This window comes from Epinephelus fuscoguttatus, linkage group LG12, assembly GCF_011397635.1.
Source record: "Epinephelus fuscoguttatus linkage group LG12, E.fuscoguttatus.final_Chr_v1".
Classification (NCBI taxonomy): Eukaryota; Metazoa; Chordata; class Actinopteri; order Perciformes; family Serranidae; genus Epinephelus; species Epinephelus fuscoguttatus.
Window position 1 is genome coordinate 1,542,745 of NC_064763.1, and position 20,214 is coordinate 1,562,958.

The 20,214-nt window shown below is 41.0% G+C and overlaps 1 protein-coding gene across 8 annotated transcripts in view; it reads right to left on the reverse strand.

Moving 5' to 3' along the window:
* Positions 1 to 912: 912 nt before the first annotated feature.
* Positions 913 to 20,214, reverse strand: part of usp25 (ubiquitin specific peptidase 25) — a 256,799-nt gene continuing 237,497 nt past the window's right edge. For 7 of the 8 annotated variants that reach the window (XM_049591477.1, XM_049591475.1, XM_049591482.1 and 4 more), the window contains one exon: positions 913 to 5,157. In XM_049591477.1, coding sequence (XP_049447434.1) covers positions 4,985 to 5,157 — 173 coding nt within the window. In that variant the 3' untranslated portion in view covers positions 913 to 4,984. The remainder of the gene's footprint in view (positions 5,158 to 20,214) is intronic. The other variant, XR_007450541.1, reaches the window with a different exon arrangement.

Sequence of the window (20,214 nt, forward strand, 5' to 3'; positions counted from 1 at the left end):
ACAATAAATAGTAGGGATGTAACGGTACCAAAAAAATCATGGTTCAGTCAGTAGCTCAGTATGGACGTCACGGTTTGGTAACTCAAATGTCCCACCAAGTTTGTGTTGTCTCGTGTTGTCTCCCTTTGCAAGGCAGACTTTCTCGTCTTTTTTCACATGCGGCAGCTGCGAATGTTGATACAGGTGTTGTCATACACACCACTTGCGCAATCTGTGCTCCAGTAGGAACAAGAAAGGCGTTTGTGTGCTTAATTGAGTAAAATAAATTAACTAAATTAATGAATTGAATCAATTTCAAAGTACCGGTATTTTCCAAATGTAGTATAGTAGTTTGGAATACTCTAGTACTGCGGTACTATTTTAGTACCGGTATACCGTGCAACACTAATGTGTACTTTTTGTAACCTTTTAATATGGATCTTTTAATGAATGCAAGATTTGACTTTATTTTGTTAAACTGTTTGTGTAATGGTTATAATTTTTGTTATATAAAATGGATCAGACAAAATTTACTTTAGAATAGAAGCACATTTTTTGAAAGCCGTCATTCATCAGTTTCCTGTGATGATTGGAAATATAGTGGTGATTTATACCATTGACAAAATATAATAGTTATTAATGGTATCTTAATGTTTTCATTTATGTCTTAACATTTACCCAAGTTTGCATTTATCTTAGCAGTATGTAAAAAAAAAGAAAAGCTGATGTTATGTGCTGGTTTTGTTTGGACATTTCTTTAAGACAAATGAAGAAAATTCACTGAGAAACTATACTCCTTTTGTGAAAAACAAGGAATTATCTGCACACTGAATAGTTTTAAGCCCCGTAGGAGGTATCATTTATTTGTGATGTTGTGACATATGAGAAGGTTCTGTGGGTATTGCTCGGTATTGAGGCTTATATAGTGAGGCTAAAAAAAAAAAAAAAAAAAAAAAAAAACCGTAACACACAATTGGCTGATAATGTTTCTATTTGCCTCACTATAAAAACGTCACGATACCTGTGCCTGAGGAAGACCCTCTCAGAATTGGCAATGTAGCAAACATGTGATACCTCCTTGGGGGCTTCAAAACTGTTGTGTCCAGCTAATTCTTTGTTTTTCACTTTGAGCCCTTTTATCCAGTCACGTTCTTCTGTGTTAAAACTAGACTTCTAACAGAGCAGCAAACAAAGGGTACTCTCCAAAATCTTCTCAGGCTCTGCTGCTGGGTATAAGGTGCTTAGTTATCTTCAAGTACAAAGTTAAAATAATCAGACCCACACAGAAATGGACTGCTTAACTATTTGTCAGTGTCAGTGTTAAACATTAATGCTTTATGTTTTATTTGTAGTGTATGATTTGTTTGTCCTTTCAATTGACAGTCAGATTTGATTGTGAAATACAACATTCAGTCAGTAATAAAGACAAAAGGAGTGCAAATATAAATAGAATTTATTGAAATTTTAAACAAGTTTATAGATGAACTGAACGTTTTAAATAAAAGGACATAACATGGTAGGGGGAAAAGGGGATAAAGGGTGGGATTGTAGGGATGAGGAAGAGCAGAGGTAGTAATAGTGTTATGGCTACAGATGTTTGTTTTTTTTAACAAACAAAGAATATCAAAAATTCTACATTAGCCATGACAGCCTGGGCTATGTTCAGGCCTAACAAAATGTGTCCCAAAGGCCAAATTCAAAAGCAGTGACACTGCCAACTGTAAGCAGTTCACTGTGTTTGGAGGTGGTCTTTAAGACAATTAACTAATTTACTTAAAAACATATAATTTCCCCTGGGTGTGAGATGAATGTGTCTGATGTGAGGGTGCTCAATTATGGCACCATTTAAACTATTAACAAATGTAGCCATAACACTGTTAACAAATTTCCTGGCCTTACCAATTTTTGCTGGATTGCCACCAGCCTCCCACCTGCACCTTTGGGCCAGTGAAGAAAATATGATCTTAATGCCAGGATGCTGGAGGTGAAGCTAGTGCAGGTCCTCCTTCATCATGCTGACCAGGCTTGACACTGTTGACCTCCCCCCCCACTGCTGCCACAGTGGACGATGAGGACATCTGGTGCTGCTCTTCCTTGCAGGGAGTGGGAAAAGACGGGGAGAAGGCCTCTCCACTGCAGTCCACACCAGCCAAACCAGCAGAAATGGATGCCCGGCATGCTGAGGTTGCTTCCCAAGGTCTCTGCGGCTCTTTGGGCACCATGCTGGACATAGCTGTCATCAATGATCCACACTGTGCCAATGAAAGTAAAATGAGTGTAATAAATGCTTTAGGTAATTAAAAACAGAAAGTTAACTATAAAGGGCGAATCAGTTCTTTTTGTTGACAATACTATTATGTCACATCTGTGGGATAAAATAAAACAGGGAGCAACACCTCAAAATATAGATGAGTCTTTTAAATGCTTTTTTTTGGTCCTTTGAAGACAATGTATTATTAGCTGTCTAAAGTCAAGTAGCCAAAACTGGTACTTACACTTTCTGCTGTGTGTAGCAGGCGTGGTGGAGATGTCACAAGTGGCCATGACCTCAACACTGGTGATGTACTGAAAGAAATTAACATCTTGAAACAAGTATAACACTGTCTTTCCTTTGCAATTTCTACATTTGTTTATCATGTTCTAGATGATAATCTCGCAAGGCGTTGTTGATAACAGTAACGTTAAAGTTACACATACATTTCAGTCCCCTTCAGACTTTTATCAATGTCAAAATCATAAATATGCGTGCTGTTTGCAATAGCGGTGGGTAAGAAGGATATAATCTTTAATGTCAGCTGTTATGCACACTGCAAATCCAACTACTAACTCGAATTTCTTGTTTGGTATTAACAAAACATTCATGGTAAGAAAGAACACTACCGTTAAATGGGTAACATCACATGTGACTTAGCTTATTAACATTATCTTATTCAAAGTATAATCAAGTGACATCCAAATAAAAAACTCGTTACTAAAGTTACGTGAAAATCTAAATTCAGGCCAGTTGATTTGCTTCAAATTATTCGTTAAATATGTATTAAATAAACGTTACGCTGATTCACTGTAAACTTGGCCAAATTACTTTTTACTTTTTAGTTTTGTTGTATAACGTTAGTTTCAGGTAAACTCAACTTAACTCAAGTTTCGTGAAGGAGCTGGCACCAAGCGGGAGCAGCCAACACCACAGGGCTAGCCAAAGTAGCCTAGCTTGTTAGCCTTAGCTAACTTAGCAGCGTTGAGCGAGGTGGGTGTGTTTAAGCAACCAGGCTTAATTTGGCCCGCCTCTTTGCTCATTTTTGATTGGCCGGGAGTCGGGTGGAGTCAGCCACTGCCAAGATGGCGATGGCCAGAGCTGACTACTTTGAGCTTCAAACACGCTCCTCAGAATCCAATGGGTGACGTCACGGTGACTACGTCCATATTTTTATACAGTCTATGGTAGGGCCAAGGGGTAGGGCTAAGGGGGGGTATTGGGACAGGCCATAGGTCAAGTCTCAAGTTATGAATACCAAGTCAAAGTTAAGTCTTTTAACAATGTTAGTCAATCAAGTCTCAAGTCTGCAAATTTGAGTCATGACTCAAGGCCCCCACTTGCCTATTTCAGAGTGTAGTCAGGACTTGAGTGCATTTCAAGATCATCAACTCGTACAAAAATTAACTAGTCATGACAGAGTAGGTGATGTGTGCACTTCACCAAATCTGTGCAATATACTAGAGAAAATATTGGATATGTTGTAAAACTTGCATTCTTTCACAGTGCTTAGTTTTCATGGCTCTAAAGTTATAGCTTGGACAACAAGGCACAGCACAGTCAAAACACTGTGAAAAGATGATTATGATTTATAATCTATACAAATGCTAGTAGCAATGTTTAGAACAGAACTTCTGAAAATGCTTCCTGCTTTCATCACATGGGAAATTAGTATTACTCCAGGAAATGAGTCCAAAATTGCATAATTAAAAACCCTGATTTCATACCCGCTAAGAGTGAGTGTTTTAATTATTTTGGCCAGATCATATGCTGAATGAGTTTGTATCCCCATGGTAATGAAAGACTGATTCTAATAAGCTGCATAATATCAGCAGAATTAGCATAGCATGATAACATACAGGTTGGGGATTGTTCAGTGATCACAGCTCTCAGGTCAGTGTGACACGGGACACACGATCTCTATGTACCATGCTCACTGTCCATCACTCCGATGTCTCAAATCAAAGGTAATATTTACTTCTAACAATGCGTAATATCCACGATGATGTCAGTGTAAGTTCTTGCTGTGAAAGCAACGGAAAAAACAATATCAGACAAAACCTCTCTTTATTTGGCCAAAAAGGGCCATAAATAAAATTTTATTCTCTCAATGTATTAACAAGCCACAGGAAGTCCATGGCTGTCTACCACAGCACTTAAAACATCTTGTTCTGGCACAGTCCACAAAGACATGAGACCCATTTGAGATCCTTTGAACCCCTGATAAATCTGAAGGCTCTCTCTCCCACTTCCTTGGAAAAATAAAACAAAGGGTGGTAATACGGTACCAAACTGGAGGCAGAGCAGCAGGGGGATCCTTTTCAGGCAGAGAAGGGTGCTTTAAAAAGGGCTATGAGTGCGATTGGGAAAGCTTGAATCAAACAGCAACAACAATAATAATAACTATGAAAAACCTCCAAACATGGTTTTATTTTTGCAAAGCTGAAAGAGAATGCGCTTGGCTTTTAACCACTGCAGGATTGCCACTGTTATTCCACCAACTTTTCCTCTCTCATTTCTTCACTCACTCCCAACAGTCCATCTTCCTTCCTCTGTTGTGTTTTGCTTAAAATAAAAGTGAAACAATATTCATAATGATAAAACCTATCGCAGCAATAGAGTAACAGAGGAGTAACACCTAGATGCGAAAGACCCCTGGATTTAGAAGGAAGTCATGGGTTAAGAGAGGTCCATGGATTTCTGCCCAGGGTCGGGCCTGTGATAAGAACCAGGTGCCTGGCTGTCCCTCAGAGCTCATCTCCCGTCAGTGGGCACCCTGCCGAGGGAGGCCATGATGTGGCTGAACCGTTCACTCAGCTCCAGGGTGGAGTAGCTGGGCAGTTTGGGAGGGTCGTGGAAGCTTTTGATCTCCGTTGAGCAGTCCAGTAACTTGGGGAGGAAGTCGGTCAGCTTTTCCTGGAGGTTGGCTGCCAGCAGGAGGAGGACAGACATAAGGACAGTACATGATTAACTGGCTGAGCCATGCATCACAATGTGGTGAAAATCACAAGGTCAGTATTTTCCATGTGATATCACAAGTAGTCTAAGAGAGTGTAGAACCAAGGAGTGTGGTCTGGCTGATACTCAGCTTTTCCTGAACAAAGGCCAGGAACTGTGACAGCAGGCTATCTCTGGACTCATACTGGTAAAAGCTGAATTGTCTGCATTTCATTCTCTCCACCAAGACATGATTCTCTGGAGCATTCTCTCAGCATGTTTTAGTGCAATCTGACAGACAGTGATTTGATGTATGTGGGTCTGCAACACTTAAGTTTACAATTATAAGAAACACAGAAGAGCTCTGATGTAGTGGTTTAAAATACATACACATATATTTACACTTACTTATATTATAGTATAATTATATATAGTTATATAGTATCTACAACATTATTATATACTCTTATTCACTCCGTCCTTAATGGGTTAATATTGCCTAAGAGCAGCTCTGTGGTGGCAAATAATAATGACAGATCAATCAATACAGTTCAATAGTACATTTAGTATTCAATAATGGTAGAATAATTGCAACAGTAGCTGGAACAAAGTACATTTACCTGCTGCAGGCCTGATTCACATGAATCATATCAAAAAATCTCAACTTGTTGAAGGGAAAAACTGAAAATTCTCATCAAAGTTATGAATCATTATTTCTCCAACTAAATTACAAAAACCTTAACTATAAATGAACATTATCAAGAACATTGATTGTGACTGTATGCTGCTGCAAATTTCTGTCGGAACTTGCACTTGCGCATGTTATTACCTAATGAAAATATAGCCGCGAGCGGCAATTTGCGGGTTCTAACCTGTTTCACCCCAAACCAGCCACCGTGACCCTCACCACCCACCGTGACCCTCATCTGCCGTAGTGCAAGACGTTCCCCACTCTGTCCCTGAAAGCTCCAAGCAATACATACTCTTTCCAAGTCACACATTTCTTGAAATCGGGTTTTCAGCTCGCCTACATGCTAATAACATTTGTGGTATACTTTCACATAGAGACTCCATTTGAACATCAAAACATAAATTGAAATTTTACCTATTGATGGGTATTTCAAAGTTTCAATAGGAATTTTAGTGTTGAAGCAATCACACTTCCATGATCATGATAATTTTGGGAGAAATCTGGAGATAATTATAGCGCTCCCATAAGGCCGATTGGGACCAAATGTTTTGAGCAGTATTTGGATGTCATTTATAGTCCATGTACCACGTTTCATGTCCCTAGGTCCTTCCAGCTGGTCATAAATTAATAAAACGCAAATTATGACGGTTAATGACGAATAGGCCAGGCCCACTTTCACCTATCAACATGGCACTCAAGATATTAGTTAATAGCCACCCCTAGAGCATGCATACCAAATTTGGTGAAATTCCATCCAATGGTCTTTGAGATACAGATGTGTGGCATTTATAGCGCCCCCTATAGGCTGAGCTCAAAATGCTTTGGTAGGCAGCTTCCAAGACTCATTGTGGACCTACCCACCAAGTTTGGTGATGATAGGTCAAAGGGTGTGGGAGTTATGGCCAATCAATTCTAAGCTCCGCCCACAGCCAAGATTCATTGGTCCGTGGCGGCCATGTTTTTTCACCAATCTGGCTCATTTGTAATAGAAATGTGTCTTCTCGTCCCCCAAAGCCGTGTACCACATTTGGTGTTGATGGAGTCAAAATTGTAAAAGTTTATGTCATTTTACTGTTTTTCAAATTATGCAAATTAGCAAAAAATCTAGTCAGGCGGAGCTTAATGGTCCCAGAGGCTTTTTTGTAGAGCACATTGAGCTGGACCTGTGTGTCAAATTTCAAGTCAATCAGACTTATGGTGTGAGGGGCGTGGCCTCCCAAAAAAGTCATTTTTAAACCTTAATTACAGCGCCACCATGTGGCCGACTGGGCTCATATTTTAATAAAAGTTGATGCACATCATTTCCAATCATTGGGCCAAGTTTCAGGTTTCTGGCTCATTCCAGCTCACGGGAATTTGAGCTCAAGCGGCAGACAACAAAAAATAATAATAATAATAAATATAGCCGCGAGCGGCAATCTGCGGGTTCTAACCTGTTCCGCCCCAAACCAGCCACCGTGACCCTCACCACCCACCGTGACCCTCATCTGCCGTAGTGCAAGACGTTCCCCACTCTGTCCCTGAAAGCTCCAAGTAATACATAGTCTTTCCAAGTCACACATTTCTTGAAATCGGGTTTTCAGCTAGCCTAATAACATTTGTGGTATACTTTCACATAGAGACTCCATTTGAACATCAAAACATTAATTGAAATTGTACCTATTAATGCGTATTTCAAAGTTTCAATCGGTATTTTAATGTTTAAGCAATCACAGTTCCATAATCATGATAATTTTGGGAGAAATCTGGAGATAATTAAGGCCGATTGGGACCAAATTTTTTGACCAGTATTTGGATGTCATTTATTGTCCATGTACCACGTTTCATGTCCCTAGGTCCTTCCAGCTGGTCATAAATTAATAAAACACAAATTATGACGGTTAATGACGAATAGGCCAGGCCCACTTTCACCTATCAACATGGCACTCAAGATATTAGTTAATAGCCACCCCTCGAGCATGCATACCAAATTTGGTGAAATTCCATCGAATGGTCTTTCAGATACAGATGTGTGGCATTTAAAGCGCCCCCTATAGGCTGAGCTCAAAATGCTTTGGTAGGCAGCTTCCAAGTCTCATTGTGGACCTACCCACCAAGTTTGGTGATCATAGGTCAAAGGGTGTGGGATTTATGGCCAATCAATTCTAAGCTCCGCCCACTGCCAAGATTCATTGGTCCGTGACGGCCATGTTTTTTGACCAATCTGGCTCATTTGTAATAGAAATGTGTCTTCTCATCCCCCAAAGCCGTGTACCAAATTTGGTGTTGATGGAGTCAAAATTGTAAAAGTTTATGTCATTTTACTGTTTTTCAAATAATGCAAATTAGCAAAAAATCTGTAGGGGCGGCATTCATGGTGCAGGAGGCTTTTTTGTAGAGGACTATCAGGAGGATGTGTGTGTAAAATTTCAAGTCAATAGCACTTGTGGTGCGGCGGACAGAGCCTTTCAAACTTTACACTCTATGCTATAGCGCCCCCATGAGGCCGATTGGGACCAAATGTTTTGAGCAGTATTTGGATGTCATTTATAGTCCATGTACCACGTTTCATGTCCCTAGGTCCTTCCAGCTGGTCATAAATTAATAAAACGCAAATTATGACGGTTAATGACGAATAGGCCACGCCCACTTTCACCTATCAACATGGCACTCAAGATATTAGTTAACAGCCACCCCTAGAGCATGCATACCAAATTTGGTGAAATTCCATCCAATGGTCTTTGAGATACAGATGTGTGGCATTTATAGCGCCCCCTATAGGCTGAGCTCAAAATGCTTTGGTAGGCAGCTTCCAAGTCTCATTGTGGACCTACCCACCAAGTTCGGTGATGATAGGTCAAAGGGTGTGGGAGTTATGGCCAATCAATTCTAAGCTCCGCCCACAGCCAAGATTCATTGGTCCGTGGCGGCCATGTTTTTTCACCAATCTGGCTCATTTGTAATAGAAATGTGTCTTCTCGTCCCCCAAAGCCGTGTACCACATTTGGTGTTGATGGAGTCAAAATTGTAAAAGTTTATGTCATTTTACTGTTTTTCAAATTATGCAAATTAGCAAAAAATCTAGTCAGGCGGAGCTTAATGGTCCCAGAGGCTTTTTTGTAGAGCACATTGAGCTGGACCTGTGTGTCAAATTTCAAGTCAATCAGACTTATGGTGTGAGGGGCGTGGCCTCCCAAAAAAGTCATTTTTAAACCTTAATTACAGCGCCACCATGTGGCCGACTGGGCTCATATTTTAATAAAAGTTGATGCACATCATTTCCAATCATTGGGCCAAGTTTCAGGTTTCTGGCTCATTCCAGCTCACAGGAATTTGAGCTCAAGCGGCAGACAACAAAAAATAATAATAAATATAGCCGCGAGCGGCAATCTGCGGGTTCTAACCTGTTCCGCCCCAAACCAGCCACCATGAACCTCACCACCCACCGTGACCCTCATCTGCCGTAGTGCAAGACGTTCCCCATTCTGTCCCTGAAAGCTCCAAGCAATACATACTCTTTCCAAGTCACACATTTCTTGAAATCGGGTTTTCAGCTCGCCTACATGCTAATAACATTTGTGGTATACTTTCACATAGAGACTCCATTTGAACATCAAAACAGAAATTGAAATTTTACCTATTGATCTGTATTTCAAAGTTTCAATAGGTATTTTAGTGTTGAAGCAATCACAGTTCCATGATCATGATAATTTTGGGAGACATCTGGAGATAATTATAGCGCCCCCATGAGGCCGATTGGGACCAAATGTTTTGAGCAGTATTTGGATGTCATTTATAGTCCATGTACCACGTTTCATGTCCCTAGGTCCTTCCAGCTGGTCATAAATTAATAAAACGCAAATTATGACGGTTAATGACGAATAGGCCACGCCCACTTTCACCTATCAACATGGCACTCAAGATATTAATTAATAGCCACCCCTAGAGCATGCATACCAAATTTGGTGAAATTCCATCGAATGGTCTTTCAGATACAGATGTGTGGCATTTATAGCGCCCCCTATAGGCTGAGCTCAAAATGCTTTGGTAGGCAGCTTCCAAGTCTCATTGTGGACCTACCCACCAAGTTTGGTGATGATAGGTCAAAGGGTGTGGGAGTTATGGCCAATCAATTCTAAGCTCCGCCCACAGCAAAGATTCATTGGTCCGTGGCGGCCATGTTTTTTGACCAATCTGATTCATTTACAATAGAAATGTGTCGTGTCATCCCCCAAAGCCGTGTACCAAGTTTGGTGTTGATTGAATTAAAATTGTAAAAGTTTATGTCATGTTACTGTTTTTCAAATTATGCAAATTAGCAAAAAATCTAGTCAGGCGGAGCTTAAAGCTTTTTTGTAGAGCACATTGAGCTGGACCTGTGTGTCAAATTTCAAGTCAATCAGACTTATGGTGTGAGGGGCGTGGCCTCCCAAAAAAGTCATTTTTAAGCCTTAATTACAGCGCCACCATGTGGCCGACTGGGCTCATATTTTAATAAAAGTTGATGCACATCATTTCCAATCATTGGGCCAAGTTTCAGGTTTCTGGCTCATTCCAGCTCACGGGAATTTCAGCTCAAGCGGCAGACAACAAAAAATAATAATAATAATAATAATAATAATAATAATAATAATAATAATAATAAACCGGTACAATTTTAGAAGGGTTCTACCCCTTCGGGGTTAGAACCCTAATAATAATAATAATAAACCAGTACAATCTTAGAAGGGTTCTACCCCTTCGGGGTTAGAACCCTAATAATAATAATAATAATAATAATAATAATAAATAAAAAACCGGTACAATCTTAGAAGGGTTCTACCCCTTCAGGGTTAGAACCCTAATAATAATAATAAACCGGTACAATCTTAGAAGGGTTCTACCCCTTCGGGGGTTAGAACCCTAATTACTGTAATGTAACCGAGCTATATACCAAAATTAATGCTGACGAGAACATGTGTGGTTGAAATGTATAGATACTGCATATACAGTGGTATGAAAAAGTTTAGGCACCCCTCTGAGACTGCATAATAATTTACTCTTTCTTCACAGAAAATGATCACAGTGGCATACCATTCATTTCATCAAAATCTACTCAGGCATTCATGCAGATGAACAAGTACAATGTTCTGGAATGGCCATCCCAGTCCCCAGACCAGAATATCATTGAAAATCTGTGGGATGATTTGAAGCGGGCTGTCCATGCTTGGCAGCCATCAAACCTAACTGAATTGTTTTGTAAGGAGGAATGGTCCAAAATACCTTCATCCAGAATCCAGACATTAGAGGCTATAGGAAGCGTCTAGAGGCTGTTATTTTTGCAAAAGGAGGCTCTACTAAATATTGATGTGATTTTTCTGTTGGGGTGCCCAAATTTATGCACCTGTCTAATTTTGTTTTGATGCATATTGCACATTTTCTGTTAATCCAATAAACCTCATTTCACTACTGAAATATTACTGTGTCTATCAGTTATTTGATAGATCAAAATGAAATTGCTGATCCAAACACCCAATGATTTATAAGTGAAAATAATGTAAATTGTTAGGCGTGCCCAAACTTTTTCATGATACTGTATGTATACTGCATAGTGTATGATGTATGATGACCTATATTCCGTAACTGTGAGAGTGCAAATGCAGTGTCGAAGACCCTTCTCTGGCCTGGCATTGGCCAGCTCACTCGATGATGGCTTGCTCTTGTTCATCATCTTCTTCATCAGATTACTCTATTGCGATTTGGATCCACTCAGGGACAGGATACAGGTCAAGTCATCCCTAAACTTATTCTCATCTGTGTCCTGTCTCATCATGAAATTTTTCATCACTACCATCTGCATTGCCTGCTTTTGACTTCTAATTATCACTGATCTCATCACTGGAATACAACAACAGAAGACGAATCTCATTAATACTGTACAGATCAAAACAGTTACTGCTAAACTAACCAGCTAATCTAATCTGATCTGATCTGATCTAATCTAATCTAACTGTCCCACTGGGAGAGGGGGTGGCTGAAAATACTGGCAACTCATAAGCAAGATTATCAATGTCATTGGTCAGAGTATCACCATCATCACTCTGTCCTTGCTCTACATCCCCATCCTTTTTGACTACCTTGGACCCTGACTTATCTGTGTCCTCTGAACCTTTACACAGTGATTTAAATGGTACCATGTAGGAGACCCTTCCACCTATACTCTACACCTCTAGAGGTAGCTCTGACTACTTCATATGGTCCTTCTCTCCTAGGGAGGTCCCACTTTCTCCTGAACACTTTAACGTACACCAAATCTCTTGGTTTTACTTTGGGTTCTTCATCCTCCTGGACCTCTCTAGCCTGGAAAGAAGCAACATTCCTGTGTATATTAGTCATTTGTTCAAGATAAGATCTCATGTCACTTGTTAGTAGATCTAGTGAGGGACCCTTAACAGCCCTATAAGATAGCCTGCTAGTTAGAGCTTCATGCGGAGTTAGTCCCAAAGTCCTGTGAGCGCTTGATCTGCATGTCATTAGGGTGAGTGGTAAAGCATCCACCCAGTTCAGCCCTGTGCTCATATAGATTTTTAGCAGTTTATTTTTCAAGATTCCATTGCATCTCTCAATGTCAGACTGCGAAGTTGGATTGTATACTGACCCAAATAGTTGCTTCATCCTGAGCTTTTGTAGTATGCATCTCACTGTTTTGTCAACAAACCCCTGTCCGTTTTCTGAACTTATTTTTACAGGAATGCCAAATCTAGGAATTACTTCTCTACATAAAAATTTTGCCACTGTCTCAGCATTTTATGCTGTCAAATGGCGATAACAAACTGGCAGTCCAAGCTCCACTGGTGTTAACGCCACAGAGTAATACGCTATACAGTGGTGGAAAAAAGTTTTCGGACACCCCATGCCTTTGTGAAATACTGCATTAAGAACCACTCTTAGGTCTTCAAGTGCAATTTCTTTTAGTACAGTCACAGCCAAAATACTAAATAAATCCTAAAAAAGCCATTAAAAACTTAAAATTGATTGGTTCCATAAAAATAAATAAGAAATTTTGAGTATTGGGTCATTTTGGTAAAAGTGATGAAGGTCGTTCTTTTTATTAAAAGACACAATTTTTGTTGCCGGGCGGCACGGTGGTGTGGTGGTTAGCACTCTCGCCTCACAGCAAGAGGGTTGCCGGTTCGATCCCGGGCATGGGAGCCCTTCTGTGCGGAGTTTGCATGTTCTCCCCGTGTCAGCGTGGGTTCTCTCCGGGCACTCCGGCTTCCTCCCACAGTCCAAAGACATGCAGATTGGGGACTAGGTTAATTGATAACTCTAAATTGTCCGTAGGTGTGAATGTGAGTGTGAATGGTTGTTTGTCTCTATGTGTCAGCCCTGCGATAGTCTGGCGACCTGTCCAGGGTGTACCCTGCCTCTCGCCCGATGTCAGCTGGGATAGGCTCCAGCCCCCCCGCGACCCTCAAGAGGATGAAGCGGTTAGAAGATGAATGAATGAATGAATGAATTTTTGTTGCCAAGCTTCGTGTCTACAAAAAGCCAGCACATTTGAAAGTTCTTCAGACACAAAAATGGCTAAAACAAGGAACCTAACGCAGGAAACACGCCTGAAGATAAAGATTCTCAGCCAGGAAGGGTACAGCTGCCGCCAGATAGCCAGGAAGTGCAGATGCAGTCCTTCAGCAGTTGGATACACTCTGCAGAAATACAGGCGAACCAACAGCTTGGAAGACAAACCAAGATCTGGGCGTCCAAGGGTTTCTTCAGCAAGAAATGACCGCATCCTGATCCGCATGTGCAGGCAAAACCGCCGAATGACATCACAGGAGCTTCAGCAGCAGTGGTCAAACCAAACTGGTGTCCAGTGTTCCACCCACACTGTACGTGGCCAACTTTTAGATCATGGCTTAAGGTCCTACAAGGCTATCAAGAAGCCCCTGATCAATGAGAGACAGAGGTTAGCCTGCCGTCGTTGGGCCCAGGCACACAAGAACTGGACAGCCAGGAATTGGAAGAAAATTTTGTGGTCAGATGAGTCCAGTTTCCAGCTTTATCTTCCTCCTGCTAATGTGAGGGTACGCAGAAGGCCAGGCAAAGCATTATCTCCAGCATGTACAGTACCTACTGTCAAGCATGGTGGAAGCAGTATCATGGTTTGGGGATGCATGAGTGCTGCTGGTGTTGGTCATCTCACTGTCTGTGATGGCACATTGAACTCTACCAAGTATTGTACCATTCTCGAAACCCACATGCTCCCTTCTACGCGTGCACTGTTCCGTCGAGGTAAAAACTGGATGTTTCAACAAGATAATGGTAAGAATAAAGGTCTTAGAGTGGCCAGCTCAATCCCCGGACATGAGCCCCATTGAAAATCTGTGGTGGATTATCAAAAGGTCTGTTTCAAAGCATAAACCAAAGAATTTAGAAGAATTAAAAGCAGTAATTCAAGAAGAATGGGACAAGATTACCCCTCAACAGTGTGAAAGGCTCGTGGGGAACATGCCAGCCAGGATTAGAGCTCTACTACGTGCCAGTGGCAGGACTACTAAATATTAATTTGATGATGTGATGGTTTATTTATTTTTTGTTCAGTTTTGAACACATTCTGTTATTTGTTGACTTTGATACCGACAATGTTGAGAACTGACATATTGAAACTGTCAAGAATTTAGTTTTGTTAGTTTTTCTTGTAAACAATAAACAAAAAAATATAATTTGTATTTGTTTGTATCTGTCTAATGCAGCCACACCTTTTGAAACACAAAAAAGATTTTTCCACAAATATTTCATGATAATATTTGAGATTGTGTACAATTTTAAGGGTGTCCGAAAACTTTTTTGCACCACTGTAGGCTGCACATGTAAACCAACACCTGTCTTCTGAGCTAACATTCCACAGGCGTGGTTTTGACAGCATGACTCAAACAACTGAAAGGGTTTCTCATAGTCAAGGAGTGCTAATGCTTGTGCCTGCTGCAACAAAGTTTTTACTGTTTCAAACGCTACATGACCTTCAGGGGTCCATGTTACTTTTGCTGTTAGATTTCCGGGACCTTCTGTTTTCACCATGTTCCTCAAAGGTTGAACAATGGTGGTGTATCCATCAATCCACTCTGCACTGTATTCAGACTCACTGAGAGGCACACTAAAGAATACGGAGCACAGATTAATCACAGTGAACCACGTTGCATCGGGTGGAACATTGGACAGCAGTGTGTGATTTGGAACTTCGGACTGAAAGTCCTCTACTACCTCATTTAATGCACGCAATTCGTGTACCTCAACTCACATCAGCAAGATTAGTGTGTTACTACTACTTGGACTTGGTTCAATCACCAACACACCTCCCTCCAAAAGGCCCTGTATTGTCTGCTCAATATTGGCCTCAGGCTTTAGTGGATATTGCAGTTTCCATGGTGGTTTGCATCCTACCTTTAATTTCCTCCACTGGTTGTGCCAACTTAATGAGACCCAAATCAGTCTCCTGTTTTAACCATAAATTAGATGTAGCCAACATCTCTTCTTCAGGATCAGAATGCTGATGACAAAATTCAGATTGGCATGGAAGCCTGACAGCCTGTGGACACGTCCAGCCTGTGGCAGAGACAGATATCCTGATGAAGGATCCATCTTTACTCAACCAGATGTCTTTGTTATCAGCTGGTGTTAATTGTACTTCTTTAGCCTCTAGAACCATAGGACCTAGATGCTTTGGCTCATAGCCAGGATTCACCAACAATGTTACATGCGGAGAACTGTTTTTTATTTTGAACTCTTGGTCCAGATACAGGCTCCTCTCCACTATCATTGCAGCTTCCTGTCTACCCAACACAATGGCAGAGGACCATATTTGGACTTTTTCAGGCTGTTCTTTCAGCCAGGTATCTGGCTGTGATTCAGATCCATTCTTATAAAACTGGAGTGTGCAGTGAGGCGGACATGCAGTGAGAGATCCATCAGGCAGATTGGCTTTAATAAAGTCCATCCTCACCCTGAGTGGGTCCAAAAAGGTATCACTCAGGTTCCCAAGCAAATATACCATTTCTTCTTCTCGCCTCACAGTCATCTGACAGTGTGTTGTGTCAACAATTATTTAACAATTATACTACAATTTTTTTTTTTTTTTTTTGTTTCTCCAACAGCCAATCCTGTCCCATCTTCCACCCCCCTCTCTGCTCCTCCTGGTCTCGTTAGAGGGGAGTGCTCCTCCTTCTCGCGCTGTTTCATTTTCCAATTAGCGACAAGAGGAGGGGTGATACTGTGAGGCTTCATGATGGACAGAGGAGGCCATGGTATTACCCCCTTCTTTTCATGTTTCCTGTAAGGCTCTGAACCCTCTTCTCCACCTGCTGCTTCACTGCCCATCCATCTCACTACACCTCTCCTGTTGTGTCATTTCAGCCTCTTGTAAGAGTTTCACAACTTGATCATGTATTCCGCTTGTCCGTCTAGGAGCTTTATTGGCTTTAAATAAAGTTCAGGTAAATCTGATAACCCAACTTTATAGTTTTTGACCAGAACCATCATCTCAGCACACTGTACTGCATCAAATGTTCCCTCCAATGGCCCTGGAGACTTTTCCGTGTCCACTTCTGTGACAGTCTCTTTATTTCTTCCACTACAAGTGGATTCTTTTTTCCAAGTATCGCTACTGGAGACAAATCCTTAATTTCAGACCCCATGGTGCAGTATGTCTTATCAGTATGTGAATATATACATCAAATATAGTATACTATCAAATGCAAATGCAATGCAAACTAAAAGATAATAATGTGCAAAATAATGTATGTGTCGAAAAATAATAATATGCAAAATAATGTATGTCTATATATACAGTACAGGCCAAAAGTTTGGACACACCTTCTCATTCAATGCGTTTTCTTTATTTTCATGACTATTTACATTGTAGATTCTCACTGAAGGCATCAAAACTATGAATGAACACATGTGGAGTTATGTACTTAACAAAAAAGGTGAAATAACTGAAAACATGTTTTATATTCTAGTTTCTTCAAAATAGCCACCCTTTGCTCTGATTACTGCTTTGCACACTCTTGGCATTCTCTCCATGAGCTTCAAGAGGTAGTCACCTGAAATGGTTTCCACTTCACAGGTGTGCCTTATCAGGGTTAATTAGTGGAATTTCTTGCTTTATCAATGGGGTTGGGACCATCAGTTGTGTTGTGCAGAAGTCAGGTTAATACACAGCCGACAGCCCTATTGGACAACTGTTAAAATTCATATTATGGCAAGAACCAATCAGCTAACTAAAGAAAAACAAGTGGCCATCATTACTTTAAGAAATGAAGGTCAGTCAGTCCGGAAAATTGCAAAAACTTTAAATGTGTCCCCAAGTGGAGTTGCAAAAACCATCAAGCGCTACAACGAAACTGGCACACATGAGGACCGACCCAGGAAAGGAAGACCAAGAGTCACCTCTGCTTCTGAGGATAAGTTCATCCGAGTCACCAGCCTCAGAAATGGCAAGTTAACAGCAGCTCAGATCAGAGACCAGATGAATGCCACACAGAGTTCTAGCAGCAGACCCATCTCTAGAACAACTGTTAAGAGGAGACTGCGCGAATCAGGCCTTCATGGTCAAATAGCTGCTAGGAAACCACTGCTAAGGAGAGGCAACAAGCAGAAGAGATTTGTTTGGGCCAAGAAACACAAGGAATGGACATTAGACCAGTGGAAATCTGTGCTTTGGTCTGATGAGTCCAAATTTGAGATCTTTGGTTCCAACCGTGTCTTTGTGAGATGCAGAAAAGGTGAACGGATGGATTCCACATGCCTGGTTCCCACTGTGAAGCATGGAGGAGGAGGTGTGATGGTGTGGGGGTGTTTTGCTGGTGACACTGTTGGGGATTTATTCAAAATTGAAGGCACACTGAACCAGCATGGCTACCACAGCATCCTGCAGCGACATGCCATCCCATCCGGTTTGCGTTTAGTTGGACGATCATTTATTTTTCAACAGGACAATGACCCCAAACACACCTCCAGGCTGTGTAAGGGCTATTTGACCAAGAAGGAGAGTGATGGAGTGCTGCGGCAGATGACCTGGCCTCCACAGTCACCGGACATGAACCCAATCGAGATGGTTTGGGGTGAGCTGGACCGCAGAGTGAAGGCAAAGGGGCCAACAAGTGCTAAACACCTCTGGGAACTCCTTCAAGACTGTTGGAAAACCATTTCAGGTGACTACCTCTTGAAGCTCATGGAGAGAATGCCAAGAGTGTGCAAAGCAGTAATCAGAGCAAAGGGTGGCTATTTTGAAGAAACTAGAATATAAAACATGTTTTCAGTTATTTCACCTTTTTTTGTTAAGTACATAACTCCACATGTGTTCATTCATAGTTCTGATACCTTCAGTGAGAATCTACAATGTAAATAGTCATGAAAATAAAGAAAACGCATTGAATGAGAAGGTGTGTCCAAACTTTTGGCCTGTACTGTACCTCCCCTCTTCTTTTATAGAAAAAAATTAAAAAAGTGTTATTTAGTATATATGAACATAAGTTAAGAAGGAAGTCCAATCACCAGACAACCAAAGCCGACCACAGAAACAGAAAAGTTCTGTACAACAGCACTTTCTCCCTGACTATGACACTAATTCAAATGGTTGGTCTTCGTTTCCGTCCACTGATCAGACCCATACATTTACTTGTACAAAAATTCCTCAACTTTTTCATGACTTTTTCAGGACCCATAATAACATTTCTGAGACCATTCTAAATGTATAACATGAACAGAGCTGCATAGTATAATTTATTTCAAATGTTAGCTGTATGAAAATAAGTCAGCAACCTTTTCAAGTCTTAATATTTAGTTATGTCCATAGTCACTTCAATACCTCAAACTATTAGGGTATTCTTCATTCATCTGATTACATTTTCAGTTTTGGACGCAAGTCAATTCATTTTATCACACACAACAAAATTCTGTGATGTTTCCAAAACCTTGAAGTATTGTTACTAATTTCATGACTTTCCTAGGTCTGATGAGTGAGAATGTGAAATTCCATGACTTGTCCATGTTGTCCATGACTGTGGGAATGCTGGTTTCAGCACTAGTTATATGGCTTCATGTATTTGTCCCATTTCTGAAGAACACTGTGCTGATCTACTTACAGAGTCCAGCTATTTAGCATTTATAAGCAGAATAAAAACACTGAATCAAAAATCATCATCTCACAATTGAGAGGCTGGAACTGTTGAGTATTTGGCAATTTTTCTTCAAAATGGTTGGAGCTCTATCAGAGCACAAAGTCTGGTGATGTGTGCTTCCCATATCCAACACTGAAGACATTAACTCAGTCTCCAACTATTTTCTTAAAGCTTTAACTTGGCATGGTCTCTCTTGTAAAAGAGATTTTCAATCTCAATGGGACTTCCTGGTCAAATAAAGGTTAAATTAATAAAAAAATATATAACTCATATGAGGTTAGTGCTGAACATGACGATTTAATTTTTAGTTCAGTTTCCATCTGTAGCAGTCTGTCAGTGTTGTTTCACCAATTGTTAACATAGCTGCAGATTAATTTACTGTTTAGCAGCTCATCAATTAAAGGCACTGTATGTAAGAATGTGGCCAAAATGGTTACTGCACTCAAATTCAAAATACTGCCGCGAGTCGTGTCCGCCCCCCTCCCCTACAGATTCGAGGTTGCTGGACAGCGGCATGCTGGAGACTTTGTTTGCCCACGGGCGGCTGCCGTGGCAGGGTCGCATCGCTGCATCCTTGATCTTCGGTTTTCCAGGGGACCGTTCAAGCAAGTCTGGCTTCTCTGCTGCTAACGCTGCTGCCGGGATACAGCTCATGAGGAGCCGGCTGCTAATGCTATGTACCGGGACACTGCTAATGCTACTTGGCGTGCTGCTGTAGCTCAGTTGTAACTGTAACTGATGCTGAGACTCTACTGACTGTGTGACTGGTAGACGGTGGTGGGTGGCGCAACAGGCCAAAATACAAATTCAAAACAAAAACATGATTTGCGGACTGTAAAAATGTTTTTTAAATGTGAATATTCTGGCTGTACTATTGTTGTCAGTGAGATCAGTATGTTATATTAACATTATTCCTTAGTCTCTGTGACATATTAGGGTGATTTTAAGACTATTTGCTTTAGATTTCTTACATACAGTTCCTTTAATCAATAGGGAATCATGCACACACGTATGTTGAAAAAAGAGTGCTAACCGAAGTCTAAAAAAATAGTGACTGTGATATCATATAACCTTGTGACAAAGCAGAGTTGGCCCTGACCAAAATTAAGCTACAGGGGCCCTCCTCCCCGACATAGCTGTGAGCCCAGAAGAGCATTTGCCACTGCCATACAGTCATACCTAACAGCCCTCTGCTCCCATTACAATCCCTCCGCCTT